Here is a 17296-nt window from a genome sequence, read left to right as displayed (position 1 = left end):
TAGTTCGTATTAAATTGCTTTGGATTTTGTAAACTTTTGTTGTAAAGTCTGTTACCTGAATATAGAAAAGTATCTTAAAAATAAAAGAAAAAAGTATAGATCATAGATCGTACTATGTGCCAACTCTGTTGTTGACAATGACAGACTTATTTCCTGAGCTTAAAAATATTATTAAATAATTTAGTTCCCTTTACCATAAAATTGCACATTTATTTAGTGGTGTGGGACCGTCTATTTATAAAATAGTGGTCAGTATAGCTCAGGGTCTGGTTTCCTCTGAAGAGCATTATGAGTGCCCGTAGAAGATGCCAGAGCACTGGAACGGAACAATTATTCTTCTCAAAGGATATATTTCTTCTTAAATTGTTTTCTTACTGGTTAGGAACTGCTATAAAGCATAGGAGTTTACAATCCACAATTAATTTTTTATTTTCTTTAAAACTGTTGTAACTAGTATGCTTTTAATACATCAACTAACGTTTCATCCTTTTATAAATTCTAAGTCCCAGCAAGCTACTGGTTTCACAACATGTGTTGTCAATGAGTTAGTTAGGTATTGCTTTTTAAAACTTTTCTCTCAGAAGGGCCAGTTGGAATGACAATACTGCTTGTGAATCCAGAGAGCTGGTTCAGCTCTAAACAGAGAATGTTTGTGTTTCACTACACTATATAACGTATTATAATGTATAACAGTATAAGAACACTACGCGGTGTAGATACACTCCTAGCTTCCTCAGTAGAGAAATTCTTAAAATACAATATTTCAAAAGCTTTCTGAAAGATAATTTGCAGTAAACATTCCATGCATTTTTTGTTGGTCTAGGTAAAAGTGGCCTTACATTAAGGTCGTTGCCTTTTCTCTGCTGAAGTTTTGCTAATTTGTCCCCATGGTGTCAAATTTAGCAAGATACTTAATCAAAATTTCGATGAATTTTAGTGCTCCTGAAACAAAGGCCACTGAACCACTATTTTGAGATCAACCCTAGCATTTTTCTTAATGATATGTAAATGTCTTACCTTCCAACCCTCTAGTTCAGTAGCTGAGTCTAGGAATTGTGTCATTTCTGTTAACAATTCAGCCACTTCAGTCTTACATTCCTGTAAAAATCTTGAATAATCACCATCTGGTCCTAGTAACTTGTTGCTCTTAATTTTATCAATTTGTCCTGACACATAAATCTCTGCCAGGGCTGATGCTCCTCTATTGTCTAATAAGATTAAGTCTAGGCTATGCAACTCCTCAATAATATGAATGAATTCAAGTGCTACAAATAAATTATTTTCCTTTCCTGAAGTGACTTTTTTTCAAACTGATCCTTTGGTTTTTTTCACAGAACTGATCAGTCTGGTGGACTGAATTTTTATCTGATATACTGATATATTTTTCCTATTTGTTTTTGTGACTATTGCCGGTGGCTGTTTAGCTTTTCCTTTTTATCCGTCTTGATTTTACAAGTACTTCCTCAATATTTATTTATCTATTTTTAATTCAGCATAGAGTATAGAACAGCTGCCTGTTTTTCTCCCCTATGGTCTTCTGCTCCCATGGTTCTCTCAGTTGACTTTTTCCCTTATTTTTTATTAAATGTCCACTGTTCTTCATTCACTTTCCACTTTCACATTGTATTATTCTTTCTTTAGCTACCCTTGTCTCCCTTTCTTACTCTGTATTTCACCTTTATTTTTCTACATTACTCTTAAGTACATGGTAATGATGAGCATTAGGGAGAAAATTAAATTAAAAGAAGGAAGGGAATAAGATGAAGATGGAAGGAAAGGGAGGGATTGCACTGATTCTGCTCTCCCAGAAGAACCAAGTGCTGTCTTTAAGAAGAAAGAGATGCACTGCAAGATATACTTTACTCTTCTTATTTATATGTATTTCCATTGCTTTGACTTGCTTCTCTTTTTTTTTTTTCCTAAAACTACTCAGTGCTATATTAGTGTTACAACAATAACTTTTCAATTATTTCCTCCCAAGAATGTTGAATTTGAGTCACTACCTGGCCATTACTGACAATGAAAATTAATATTATGCAACAAGAGTCAGTGTTTTGTAAATGTAAGAATGTTGCATGTGGTCTTTTGTCTGCCCACCGTTACTGTAGATTGCTTTTACTTATTAAATAAGCAATACGGAGTTATATTTGTTCATATTGTCTAGACTTACTGCTGTTTGTAATAACCGTCTGGTGACTGGAGTGCCTTACAAAACAATAGAGAAGTAAACCATCACTCTAATTATGATACAGGTTACATCCTGAATTCCAACTATACCAAGTTTTTAATGACAAACTTTTTGCTGACAGCCGAAAATGCAAATTGCTGTTACATAAAAAGTTGCCAATTATTTTGCTTTTCAAACAAAGAGTCAAGCTCTCAGACAAAGTGGTTGGGCAGAAGGCTGTTAACAGTTGGAAGAATAACGGTTCAAAAAACTGATTTATCTTTTTATAAATAATGGCTACATCCCCAAATGGATTTATAAATTAATTGCCGTCTTATTGGAATAAAAACCTTCTTCTGTGGACATGATTGATATCATCTGTCTAAGTCCTTGTTCTAGACCCCCCTCCTTCTTGGTTAGTATATCACAGCTGGAGCTTTAATTTACTGATCATATTAACACTGATTAATAACTAACAATAGCTTCTTGTCATGTATCAACAGTCAACCATTACTGAATGGAACTGGGATTGGTCAAACTTGCTGCCAAGTTATTTGGGACTGAATCAGATGACCTTCAGGGTGCTGCTGGCACACAGGTAATGAGATTTTGGCAAATAATTGCACTTCCCTGTTGTGTTTTTTACTTTATAATAGTCAATACACTAAGATTTTACTGCTGAAGTTTATAAAATAAATTATATGCTTATTTTTAAATATGCAATTTTTAAAACTGAGATACTTATTGTCTAGTGTATTTGATCAATTTATAGTTTTCAATTCCTATTTTGAGTAACGTAATGTTTTTTCTGTCTAAGACCTGAATGTATTTTGATATTGCTCTTAAATTGTGCTTTAAAAAGACGTAAGTAACTTTTGCAAACCTATACTGCTCAGGGAGAGTTCAGCTGTATAGCACAGAACTTGGGAGACGTTTACTCAGGCTGCAATGAACCTTAAATTTAGTCAGGGACATGACAAGTGTAGCTAGAAATAAAAAAGTGTTTCCTGAATAGTTTTTAACTGATGTAACTTATTTTAACACTTATAAATTTAACTGCTAAATTTATGAGGAGATATATTTAATGCCAAATTGATACGTGTTAAATTAAAAAATAACAATTTGTTAAATTCAGAAAATTGTAGGTGGAAAAAATGTGTATTTTTCTAAAATATTTACTGTTTATATCCTTGTGGAAGCTGGAAAACTTACATGTTGCAAACCAAGATGTTTGACATTTCCTTCTTAATTCTGAATCCTCCTGATGATATCTAATATGGTCATTTTGTTCATCTTTTAAACTGAACTGTTTATGTATAAACTAGAGTCATAATTTCATGTGTGTGAATTTGCATGTCAAAAATGTTTTCATGTTTCTATGCCATTTTCTCAATTTATCACTCTTAGTCTTAAATATTTAATTCTTCCTTCATTTAAGATATAAAATATTTGTACAGTCTGTTTCTAGTCTTCTTAATTTTTCTATGATTAATTATTTCCCCACCCAAATTGTTATTTTCTAAAACTTTAAAGCAATTGCACAAAGAATTATGCTGGCAAAAACGTGCCATTCAGTTCTGCTCTTGGTGTCCTCTGTTACTCACTGCCAGACAGAATATGGGACTTCATGGACTTTTTGGTCTGTACCAATAGTGTCATTTTTATGTTAAATGGCAGAGACAATTTAGTACTAATTTTTTCTTTCTTTTATAGTGCTCCTGCTGATTGCTAACCCTTATCCTTCATTAAAAATGAAGTAGTTTGCCCTTTTAGAAGAGATTCTAATAGAAAGTCTTAGACTCAAGCTGGTTCTTGAACTTCCCTTCATGTTGATGTCATCAGTATGAGCCAAAGGGGAGCCCCACTGTGATTTGCAGTGGGAACATTTTCTGTGGACATTTCATCTTCTCTGATATCTTGAAACACATTTCATTTTTCTTTTGATCTCTTCATAGAGTTTAGAAAGAAAGCATGTATATGCCTTCTCTGTCCTCTGTATTTCACACCTTTGTCATATCGCCTATTGTTACATTTTTTTATTATTATTATTTAATAAGTGCCCTAATTGTTGTCATCCTTCCTAATTTGAAAATGTCTCCATTCATTGCCCTTCTACATGATATGGAAATTCTCATCTAGAAGTGACATTATGCAAGCCATTAATGATTAGCTCATGGATTTATTATTTAAACCACTCTACTTTACAGACCAACACATCATTTGAACCCATTGTGATCGTTAAGTAGAATTGCTAACCCAGTATCTACTATAGCAACCAGCATCTCCAACACAGCTTGTCTTTACGCGATATAGTTTTTAGCATAGCTAAAGTGTGTCTGCTTATGTTTTCCAGCTGGCTAGGCTGATTCTAGCTGGTCTCATGGCTACCCAAGTAAGCTTCGCAGTGACTTAAGTGAGCCCCATCCATAGGTGATTCTTCACGTGTCTTTCTAAAATTGTGTAGATCTGAGCCTTACTTGTGCTCAGGAGTTAAAGTTCAAGCTGAATGGGTGTGTGATTATTTTGACCTCCTGTTTATGATGGACTCATTCTGTTTCTACTATTTGCCTCCTGTGATGAGTTAAATAAAAGTAAGGGCAGTACTTGAAAAGAATCAGAACCAACAGTTCATAACGTGGCGTGCCATATACTTTAATTATTCCTTTCTTTAACATGTGCTAAAGCATTTCCTTACCAATTTCTTCCATGCAAGAAAAAATATTTTTGCTTGTTCACAGTGATATTGAAGTCTGTTTCCTTTTTTTTATACATTTAAAGACAAATAGCGTCTGTTGCACACGAAGTTAAGTAAGTACGCTGTACTCTGGTGGAAAAAAAAAAATGAAAGTGCTTAGGGGACTCATTTACAAGGGAAATGCTCCCCTAACCTAGTTAATGACTGAGTTAGGTGGGAGGGGGTTGTGGGAGCGTTGTCCCAGAGCCAGCAAGTGGTGGGCAAATTAATTGGTTGGTGGTTAGGGGAAAGTAAAAGGCTTTTAGGACTGGTTAAAAAGGGAATGAATTGTTGTGTACTGCTCATTGCTGGCTCCATGTGAGCATGTGAATCTAATCCGTGCATTCCTGTTCCTCAAAGTAGAAATTTTAGGAAATTTTTCAAATTAAATATGTTGATAGTTAATGATATTATTTTATTTCAAGGTTATCAAATATAGAATGCTGTCACGAAAAGCCTATCAAGTTGAGCAGTAAGCAGTAACATAGAAAACTTAAAGTTCATCCCTATTTACAGTTCGTATCTTCAGAAACTGTAAAGAAGTTTTCCTTACAGGTAGAAAAGGGATGAATAGATGAATCCCTTTCCTTTCCAGTTTTACTTTTGATTTTTTTTTCACTTATAGTTTGAGCTGCAAGAATAAAAGCTAAAACATACTTTTATTTTAATAATAAGCCCATCAACATTCAACTAATTTATAGTACTTGATTTACCCAGGTTCTTAAAAATGTCCTGTATACTTACACAAATACATGCTGCTTTTGCCAATCTTGGCACTCACATGTACATCCTTAGATATTTCAGAGGCAAATGGGAGTTCCTTGTCTCTGATACATATATTAAGACAAGAAGACCATGTGCTTTTAGTTGTTGCTTAATTCTTACGTATTGCAACTTTTAATCGGTGTCCTGCTCATAAAGGAAAAATTGTTATTGTCTGACTGAATCAGCATGTTGAAACTGTTTCTGCAGTTTATTTTATCGGCTCTGATCTCTTCTTTTTAACTGTCTGTCCACTATCTCTGTGCATGTTACCGCATTTGAAAATATTTTAGTGACTGTGGTGGGTTGACCGCCGCCAGCAGTGTCCATATAGCTGGTTGCTCACTCCCCGCACAATGGAATGGGGGAGAGAACTGGAAGAGCAAAGGTGAGAAAACTCATGTGTTCTGATACAGGTAGTTTAATAAGTGAAGCAAAGAAGTGCACGTAAGCAAAGCAAAATAAGGAATTAATTCACTACTTCCCATTGGCAGGCAGATGTCCAGCTGCTTCCTGGAAAGCAGGGGTTCATCATGCATAGCAGTTACTTGGCAAGGCAAACTCCATAACCCTGAACGTCCCCACTCCATCCTCCTTTCCCCAGCTTTTACTGCTGAGCACGACGTTTCTAATGGTATGGCACAATCCTTTGGTCAGTTGGGGTCAGCTGTCCCAGCGGTGTCCCCTCCCAGGTCCTCGTGCACCCCAGCCCACTTGCTTGGGGGGGCAGAGTGGGAAAAAGAAAACTGCAACAGCTCTGTGTTGTCAACATTGTTGGAAGCACAAATTCAAAACACAGTACCCTACATTACCCTTCTTGTTTATGTATTCTCCCTTATACTGAAATCTAAGTTAAATATTTTCTAATAATTTATTTTCAGGGAAGTATCTCGGCAACTGGTACGTAGTTATAAGATATTAATACTTGGCTGGGTTTTGAGATGTGACTTTTCTTCTGTAGTTCTACAGGACTTTCGGGTGCATTGAATACCTTACTAGAGAGAATAACTACATTGCACTCACTATAGTTATGAGAAACAACCGTGACGTTTTTGTAACACATGAAGCCGTTCTCGATTATTGCAGTAATTTGCTGTTCTGAGGAGAAGCAGCCAGGATTCCCTCCTCTGTGCTTAGGGAAGTTTCATGGAGCTCTGGTGCCCGTGCAGGGCAGTATGTAGTGGTTTCGTTGGAACAATGCGGGGGTGCGCATGCAAGCGGGAGCACGCTAGGAGCTACAGGAGCAGACAGAGAACTCATGACTGGCAAAGGCAGCGACCGTCAGGTAGAAGATCTTAAGATTACGAACTTAATAACTCAAAGGGAAATATGTTGATGCATAAATGTATCAGATGAGAAGCAGTGTCAAGTTAGAAAAATTATACAAGTTAAAACCAATAATTGTTCAAGTGGGTAAGAAATGCCATGAAAAATGTCTAGACTGGAAATTAGAAGATTAATTCCAACAGATAAACCAGTGTAGCTCAAGAAGAGTTTTCCAGAAAGTGTTTGGACAGTGATACAAGCTTAAGTGGTTTTCAGGTGAAGCAGAGTAGACCAAGTGGTTCACTTCCAGTCATGTGTTCCTTCGATAAATATTCTCAACTGCCCAGCAGCTTCTCAAAGCAGAGTAGAAAACCTGGAATTGTTTATATACTGGCTTTAAGGACACTATAAAAAATTAGTAATTTTTTTTTCTACTAAAACTAGATAAAATATGTAGGCTTTTTAGAAATGTTTGCTGCAAAATGTACACACACTCTCACATTCTTCATACTCCAGAATTCTTCTTAACGTAGTCCAGGCTGCATTCTATCTGACAAACTACTGGGCCGTTTGCAAGCGAAACTGCTTTTTAGGAAGGTAAAGATTATCCTTGGCAGCAGTGTGCTGCCCTAAGATTAAGAAGATCCTTTTATGCTGTGGAAGCTGATCTTACCTAGTTTCTCTCTTTTTTAAAATCCTTTTGACCGTATTGGGTGAGGGCTTGCCTTTTGCAAATAAATTTGTTAATATAGTTGTGGCATTTGTTCCCCATACTGGAGTTAGGTGATAAAATTATATGTTTAGCCATTGATTACGCATAATAAAACTGAAATTAAGTAAAAAATTCTTGTTTGGAATTTTGAATGATTGCAGGGCAAAATCTGCATAGCTCTTGTATATTCTAGTGGATACACAGACACCATCTGTTGAGAATGGTAGCCATATGGTGAACTATTTATAGAAAATGTTTATATTCATTGTGTTGTTGATTATCTAGATATCCAGAAAATGCTCTTTTAAAATCTAGTTTATCAACACATGGAAAAATGTATTATCTAGTTTTGAAATTGAAAAGAATGTCCGCAAACTGCATGCGCTTTGTTGTCTGTGAAAGATTTTTTTTTTTTTTTTTAATGCAAATCTGCAAAAGCCCAAGCCTGAGAAATTAGTGAAAATACCCAGGGTAGGAAAAGGTGGGAAGTTCTCTAACAATTTTCTTTGTAGAAGAAATAAATGGTGGAAGAGCAGTTACTGGCAGGACGCCAAGGCAGAGACCATGTCTGCATGGCAGAGGATGCTAGTGTTACGTCTAGTGTACTTGTGGATGTGTTAGTCAGTCCTTCTTCTAAACTGCAGATGCTCCTAGGCCTTTTGTATCCAAATTGCTGGATATTGGAAATCCATAGTGTTGTTACGGCTACAAGTCAACTATTAATGATGTGTTGGTGAAGAGCCGGGATGCCATTAACACTGCAGTAATCACCACCTGCTTGGTGAGATTATAATAGATGCCCTTATAATGCTTGTGAGAACAGGCTTTCTAAAATGCATGAGAAGCTATGAAAGACAGTATCCTATTGTTCTTGTATCAAAAGAAGCGGGAGAAAGGTATTAATCCATTATTGCACGTCTCTTGGTTGATCACACAGTCAGCTTTAGACCCTGATGCTGGATGTACCAAAAAAAAAAAATGCCACTAGGATTTTGAGGAAAAAATCTGATTTTGACCTTTCTGGATAAGCAAGGACCCTTTTCCATAGATGAGCTGGTCAATAACAAGGTGTATGTCACATCCGTCAATGTAAGGATTATCCTCCATCTGCCTATCCCCTTCTGACACAGCTAATGAAACTGTACTCTGACCTTAAAGGATCTGTCAAAAGTAGGCTCAGTTCCCTGCCTGGCAGGGCGTTCCCTGTTCCGCGTTGGTGGCAGGATGCGGATGGGTAAGCAAGAGGGAGGACAGTACCCTGTGTTACGTACCGTTTGAATGCCACTATTATGTATACGGTTGTAGCGTGGATTTCACAAGTGAGTGAGGCTAAAGGTGAGACTTCCCATATGCAGTATGCCTTAGACTTTTCTGGTTGTTAGCAGTCTCTCTCCTGCAGACATGTTGATGAATCCTATGAATAAAACAGTATTCTGCAACAAAAGATGCTGAAAAGGAAGGGGCTGCCGTATCCCAGTTAATGTTAGTTACTGTGAGCTCCTTTTTAGTACTTGGAAGTTCGTTACGATGAGGCCTTTGCCTACATAGGATATGGAAGTATGTACTTACCAGCTCTCTTTGAAATAACAACTATAAAATAGCTTAAATAAGGTTTCATTCTAATTTGCTGCTATTGCTCAAACCTGGCCTCTGGAAAAACTGGGGGGAAAAAAGTATTAGCAATACATGTTTTGCATTCAGAAGTGTATTAAGCACAGCTTACTGGCCAGAGCACAGGCCTGTGAGCTAAACCTCATCCTTCTAACAATGCCTCGCTGTATCTTGGCTTCCCTATTTAAAATTAGGTAACATTTATCCACATTTTTGTGTCCTTCTATATGTTTTGGCAGAAGAAATGCTAAGTAAATGCATGTTATTCATGCATATATGCATTTATTGTTAGGATTCCTATTTCATTGGTTTCTTTAAAAGTATATACCTTTTCTTCATAACTAGGTATTTTTGTATACTGCAGCCAGAAATCATTATTTGGAAGTGTGACACTTTGACATTTTGTGTCACTATCTAAGTAACCCGGTGATTGGCATGCCATGACGTGGCTGACTTTGCTTAAAAACAGATACTTCCTTTCATCTGCAAATAATTTGCCTTCCTTTTGACTCTGTCTTGCATCCTGTTGCTCACTAAGGGTTCTTAAATGGAGATAATCACGCTTGTCTTCTTATCTGTTCTTTTCTTCCTCTTTCTGAGCCTTTCCAATACAAGTTTTCATTCTTAATAGGTATATCGTGGTTGTAAGTGTGTACAAAAGCTCTAAATGTGTATTAAGGCATGCAGAGTACTGACTGCCCTAACTGCGCACTGGCTGAGCTACTCATCTCATCCGTAGGCTTTCTTGCTACACCTACAAAAGAAGAGGCTGCAGGACAAAAGCCAACAAGCCAAAAGTCTGTTTTGCCCACCAACCCATTGTTTCTTCCTTTTGCTTCTTTAAGATAAGGGATTTTCAGCAAAGGGCTAGTAGCGCAGAGGAATTCAGTTTCCATACAGGGATCTCAGTTTCTGTGCAAGCTGTAATGAGTTGAGACATGGAAATCCCCTGTAAGGCAGAGGGAGAAGTATTAGTATCAAAGTTAAACAGATGGAAAATCTGTTCGTGCAAGTCACCTTTAAGGTTTCTTCTACACTGCAAAATTAGTCTGTAGCAAAGCCAAGAATAGAACCTAGCTCTTTTGAATAAATTTTAAGAAACAAAGCTACCATATAGTAGCTGATCTGTGGGAACTGATGTTGACAGCCCTAGGTGTCATCAAAGGGGACGTGTCTCTGTTTTAGTTACACGTAACTGCTTATCTGCTTTGACTTACCTTACAGTCTTCTTAGGAAGTGGTAGGCCCTTTAGTTTTTCACCAAAAGAGATGGGGAACTGCTGTATGCCTTGTCTTGACCTTGAAACATTTGCTGTCGCTACTACAAGCAAGTAGAAAGGACTGGTGGCTGCTACGGTGCAGATAACAGACCTTCGTCACCGTAACCGCGCTCTCTCTCCAAGCTACAGCTTTCCCACAGGTTGTTGGCTTTCTCACGTGGCTTTCCCATATGAACTTCCTGTGTCCTGCCCAGCTCACCCTGATTCAACAGCTCATGATTTAAGAAAGGGTGGCAAGTCCCAAAGATCTTCTTGCCTCTTCCCCAGGCCCAGTTGTCAAAGTCAAACTGGCCTTGAAAGTTTGACAGTCATGATACAGTTCTGAAGGTACAGGAGAGTTGGGCAGTTTCACGTATGCTCTTCATAGGTACTGTGGTGTGAGTAGTCACGTGCATCGAGACTGTGATTTAGGGGTTTTTCTGATGCTGACTGATAATCTGGCCCAGAAAAACTGTTTGTTTGTTGTGGTTTGCTTGGTTTGGTTTTGTTTCTTTGTTTTTGGTTTTTTTTTTTTCCATGTAAACTACTTTTTGGGATCTAACAACAAAACTTAGTCTTTGTGAAGAGTGGGAAACGGTTATGCATTCTGCATCATATGGCAAAGAGGTAATTCTGAATTGTCATTGTAAGAGTTGACACTGGAAAATGTCATTGAAGAAAGCTTTTTTTATGTTAGTTTTTAGATTGACAGGTTATGACAAAACTGCATTCATGTTGCTTGAATACATCTTTTGTCTAGTTTTACATGCTTTTTGACTTGTCTAGAAGATGACATATTGAGGTTTTCATTAGCCTTAACCAGGTGTGATTTTCTTTATGGAAGATACCTTGGTAGGACTGCAGTTGAAGGCGAATAAACCACTGAAGCTTAGAAAGGCCACGGCCCTTCTTCAGATGGTAGCGATGAATTGAAAGACTCATTAATCAACAACCAAGTCACAGGTGTGATGGCTTTCCTGCAAACTGCCAACAGACTGTGAAAGTCACATCCAACACATGAAACTGTTAAACTAGACACATCAATAAACATTCTTAAACTTTTGTCTTTCCATTTTAGTTGAAAAATACTACTCTGGCGTATGTTCATTATTGATTTTTTTTTTTCCAAAGAAAAATATCTGTTTTCCAAGGAATACTATTCAGTTTAGGAAACAAAAGAAAAACCTGGTACTGTTTTCATGTTTTGCTCATTTTAATATAATAACAAGTTCATTTAAATGGACACAGAGTTTTGTTTGCAATGATAAGTGTAAACAGTTTTAATATTATAGATTTTTGTACACATAAAATGCGTGCAAAAGCTTTAGCAGAAAAAAGGATACAGGGATTTTCCACATGCAAATGAAGGGCCATTTTCTTCATGATTTTCCAGTTCTCTTTTCTAGTACAAAAGTTATCTGGAGCAAAGATTCAGTTATGCTGTAGTGCTGCAATGTAGACAGAAAGTCATAAAATGTTTAATGTGAAATGATTTAGAAGGTTTTATTATTTAATCAACCTACACTGGATTTTTGACCTGCACTGATGGGAAAAACTCATAATAAGAAGCCAAAGAATGAAATCTCCATACAATTTTTCCACATCATTCTTCCTTAAACTTAGTGGATCCCTTGGAATGAACGAGAGTCTAGTCAGAGGTCTTACACCTCCCCATTAATTCTTTTTTCCCCCAGATTATCCTTAAATTGATATACTCCCTGTAGATAAAACTTAATTTTACTCTGTCAAAGAGCAATGAATATGAATTTGCTTGGATTTTTGTACTTGCTAATTCCTTCGTCTCCCTAATTCTCATCTTTTTTTAAATATGGATGCTGAAGATAATAAAAATTCTTCTTTAAAATCTGAAACAGATGAGAACTGTGTCCCACCTTCATCTGGGATGAGGAATTTCTTTATAGAAGTAGCCTGATCTTCTGTTTCCCTCTTAGCACATCTGTCTTAGTTTTGAACTTCATATCTAGAAATTAATTTTAATTTGCAGTCCGTATTCTCCACTTTTTTATGCCTGGATTGCCTATAGCAAAGTTATTTTTGTCCTATTCAGTTTAAATCAATGGAACCGTATGTAAGTGTAATGGCTGCTGGCTCAGCAACACTGTGGTGCACGCAAAAGACAAGGAAGCAATGGTGCTGCACTTCTTGATGAAGTAATAAGGTACTGTAAGAGCGGTATATCAAAAGTGGTATTTGCTTTGCCTTTACAAGGCTCTGTAAACAGATATTTGAATATACTTGTCTGTAAGATATATCTGTAATAGATTTTCTCTGATTAGTCAATGTAGTGTTACTGCTTGTTATTGGAGGGCTTGTTAAAGAATATACAGCTGTCATGTCACCCATTTTAGAAAGAACTCTTGTAATTTCATTTTAATGGCCGTGTATTTTAAAACGATTTTACTGTTGGGATCAGGGAGAATTGTATTTTGTTTCAAGTCTGACCATAGATTATTCCCTATATTTTTGCCCATTAACTTTCTGTTGTTGCTTTAACTCAGTAATTAAACACCCCCGCAAAAAACCCACCCTCTAGAATAATACAGAAATGATCCCTTTAATTGTACTAATAAAGACTGTGACAGCTGAATTTGAATACAACCAAACTCTTCCCACTAAAGTGTTAATGAAATTAACAATAAAAAAAAAGTATAATGATTTCTCTTGGGATAATTACATGGGTAATTTAACAGCACATTTCGATAAAAACTGAAAGCATTTATGTGATATATAGTTAAACCTCTGTAAATGGTATATAGAAAATCAAAGGCTGTCTTATTGTCTTTCAAGTACAAAAGAAATCTTTAAAAATGTTAAGTAGTAGCTCCTCTTAGAAAGTAAATTTATCTTTCATTTCTCCCATATTTTCAACATTGTATTATTTATTGTTTCGTATAGAGTGACTGTCAGATCATGCTATAGAAATAACAATTGATGTATTTACTAGTCCCAAAGTGAATGCATAGACAAATGGGTATTTTCTTGCTTAGCTCAGTGGAAAAAATGGTTGTTGCCTAAGAAATTTTGATACAATATTTTCAGAATTTTATCAATAAAAAAGAATGATATTTGAATAGTAAATACATAAATTTGGAGAAGAAATATGTGGCACTGACCTGACAGGCATTCTGTTCTGAAAGAAATAAGCCACAATTTCAGATGTGAGCTGACTTTCCATTACAGTAGTAATGTGGTATTACAGATCTTTGTTCCTCGTTGACTCTTTGCATGCTGGTCATCAGACGCTGTGATCGCCCCATGTACAGAAATCAATCTAATCTGGTAAATGTTCCTTAATTGCTTTTGGTTTTTTTTGAAAAATGAAATTCTTCTCTGGCATGTCTCTGCACTGAAGGAACTGCTATTCACAGAGGGAAAGGTAGTTCTCCAGTAGGCCAGGCACGGGTTATTTATTACTTTCATTAGGTCATGGTCAGCACCTTAAACTCATCTGGAGACCAAGGGGCTTTCACGATGATCACAGAACATCTGATAAGCATACACTCTGTTCATTAAGTGAATTCATGCTTGCTGCAAGTGTCATTTCTGTGGTTGTTTCATATTATACCCACAAGCCGAATCGTGTTCACCAGCTCTCTCCTTCCACAACCCCTAAATGTGGTCTCTGAGAAACAAGCAGAAGCTCCCTATTTAGAATAAAACCTATGTATCACTCAGGCTAAGGCCAGGCTCATATTTTTTTTAGATGCAGTCCCAACTCTGCTCAACATTAGTTGAAGCATCAACCTGTATTAAGCAAAGACAAGTGAAAGACACATGATCATACATCTTTCAAATATAAATAGCCAGTGCTAACAGCAAATATCTCTCTCTCCTCTTTCTAATAACCTTCTAAAAAATTCCATGTGTGCCTTGAAGATTAGCAATAACAGAATGGCATTTTATGGAATTCTGAACGTGAGACCTCTCCAGGAAAAGGAGTAATTACAGTTACTATCAGACACTGTGAAAAATTAAACGCGCTTTCAAAATTGGATGTATTAGACTTACAGAGAACAGTTCTGTTCACTTTTGCCAGTATCTGCAAACAGCCTAATGGTGTCTCAAGGAGTGAAGGCAGGTGACAGACACAGCAGCAGTTCTCTAGACGCTTGTTCTCTATGTGTCGTAAAGACATCATTGACCTCTGTCTATCTAAACTTCAACCCAAAATTGTCATAGATCAAGGTGATCTATGAGATTCAGATATTTTGAAACTAGGCTCAAAGAGCGTTCTACAACATCGTGCCTGAACCAGAATGGTTTGATACTAACCAGTCTGAGTTACCCAGCTTCAGGCTATAACTTTCTGACCCAGAAAGATTCGGTGATAATCAGCTGGCAAACGGTACTGCATTTCTCTATTGCTTTTCCACCAGGAAAGGTAGTGAGCCTAGAACAAAGTTTGTGTGATGAGGCCTTCATAGTTTTCATCATGTCTTCATTATTGGTAAATGTTCCTGGTAGGAAATTTACAGATTCTGAGGTCTTCAGACCATGCTTTAGTTTATTTTACAGCAACATAAAGGAGTTGCTCTAGTGCTTTTAGAAGCACAAATGTTGTCTAATTGTTGTTTACTTTATTGATACTCAGATCAGCGAGGATTGAGTTTCCTTTGCAGGAACTGTGCTTCTTATACCATGATCTTTTAATTCTTCTGTCAATTTATTTTAATTGTTTTTGCAAGTGGTTTTCTAGCCCTATTAAAAAAAAAAAAACAAAACAAAACCAACATTTCTTATTTCAAAATAAATCAATCTTATTACTCTTTGTACCTCTAAGAACTATTTTGTTCTTAAAGTTCTCAGAAACTCATGTATCTTCCCTCGGGCCTTGATAAATTGCTATAGGTTTAGGTTTTCAGTTTAAGGTCTTTTGACCTTCAATCTTTTGATGGTACCTAATAGATATAATCGACTGAAATTAAGAGTGATGTATTTTTTTCCTCCTGCAGAATATAGAATTGCATTATAGTACAATCCCCATTGCTTAGTTCTCAGCTATTTTAATTTTTATTTCATCTTCTTGTGTTTAATTAAATTATATTAAAAACAACTTTTCCATTTATTTGCTGTGCAACTAATTCTTCTACAAAATAATCCCTGGAAGTGTTAAAATTGTATTTCCAAACTATTTACCTCTATATTATTGGACCATCTTATATGAAAATACCTAAAATCATTCTGTTTAGCAGTGTCATTGGCTTTGTCATCTTAGTTTGACTCTTTTAGGTAATCAGTATCCTTCTTGGTAGATCTGAATTTGGTATGATAGCGCTAGAAACATATGTGTATTCTAAAGGTTTGCCCATATAACATTTAGCTAGAATTGTTTTCCATTTGTGAAATTTGTTAGATTTGTCACTGTATGTTCATCTTTTCCAGCTCCCAAAAATATGAACCGTGCCATTATGATTCTGTAGTATCTTTTATATCAAGGAAGGGGCCAAAATGGAGTGTCTCTCTTTTTCTTCTCTGCATATGTATAGATGTTTGTTGAATATGGAGCAATGACTGCTTTGTTTTTCAGTTCTATTTTTATATTATGTCTGACTCTACAGCTCCTACCAATCCTAAATGTATTTTTCTTCTTTTCATGTTAACAGTCTCATTTACAGTGATTAGGAGAGAACTCTTTCTTTTCATGATGGCCTTTTCATGACATTTTCTACTGTGTTTTCTTAACTTTGTCAAATTTAGTTTTCTCATTTTAATCCATCTTTGCTGTCACATGTAGAATTTTCCTACATGGGGATTAAGGAGTGATTAATCTTTTTATTCCATACTAAAACATAATCCTGAAACAGCTTATTCATACCCTTAATCTAATGAGTCGTCTCTGTGAATTCAATACAATAACTGGAATTCAACATGTTGGACTACAGTGCGTGTTTGCAATTCTGGGGCTTGAGAAGGAGACTGCTTGGAATTAGCAATCTTTCTTTGGCCATCTATTTGCCTTGTGGTTGCATATCTGTGGCCTGCAAACAACATGACACATGATACATGATCTGTATCATGTCCATAGAAGTACACTGAAAATACAGGCTATAGAAATTTTAATTAAAAGTTAAATTATAGCTTTTATGGGGGCCTACTAGGTGTTCTGAGGGTGCAGTACTCTTTTATTCTGTAAAATAAGACAATAGTGAACGATACTGTTAGACTCTCCCATTAAATCTAGTCAATCCTAAGAGCAGTTTTGAGAGACAATTTTTTTAATTTGATTAAGTTATTATTTATTATAAATTATTCTTGAATGACAGTAACACATGCTATGTGTCTGTTCATGTGGGGACAAACCTGTGTCCGTACAAAACACTGTGTTAGTAGTTTCAGAACAGTGAAGTATTTAAGTGAATGTTTACCATGAGACAGCAAAATAGAATTTCAAGAAGTGGTGCTTTGTATCTCAAGAAATGTGTTTTGAAGTGCTTCATTTTAATCTGAAGAAAACATCCCGTTGAATTTTCTTTTTTTTTTTTTTTTAAAAAAAAAAAGGAAAACATTTAGTAATATACATTTAATCTTTTTGTTAGTGTGTCATCTATTGTTTTGGAATTCTAATTGTTAGAACAAGTGAAAAATAGAGTTTAAGCAACATACTGGTTCCTCCTGCTGGGCTAAGAATTAGCAAAGTCATGGTTTCACAAAGTTGATGTCAAATATTCCTGTGGTTAATGTAATAAAGAAATTAGAATGAGCTTTTCCTACTGCACTGAAGTAGCTTAGGAAGAGGGATGAAGAAAAGAAGATAATTTTTCTGCT

The 17296-nt window shown here is 36.1% G+C and overlaps 1 protein-coding gene across 1 annotated transcript in view; it reads left to right on the top strand.

The window, feature by feature from the left end:
- Nucleotides 1-17296, top strand: part of KIAA0825 (KIAA0825 ortholog) — a 242011-nt gene that overhangs the window by 127862 nt on the left and 96853 nt on the right. The window contains 1 exon segment of the mRNA XM_086770627.1: nucleotides 2671-2765. Within this exon segment, the coding sequence (XP_086626753.1) occupies nucleotides 2671-2765 (95 nt within the window).

Source organism: Chlamydotis macqueenii, chromosome Z, assembly GCF_036417535.1.
Source record: "Chlamydotis macqueenii isolate bChlMac1 chromosome Z, bChlMac1.mat, whole genome shotgun sequence".
Taxonomy (NCBI): domain Eukaryota; kingdom Metazoa; phylum Chordata; class Aves; order Otidiformes; family Otididae; genus Chlamydotis; species Chlamydotis macqueenii.
Note: the sequence above shows the minus strand (reverse complement) of the source record. Positions and strands in the feature narration are given on the sequence as shown.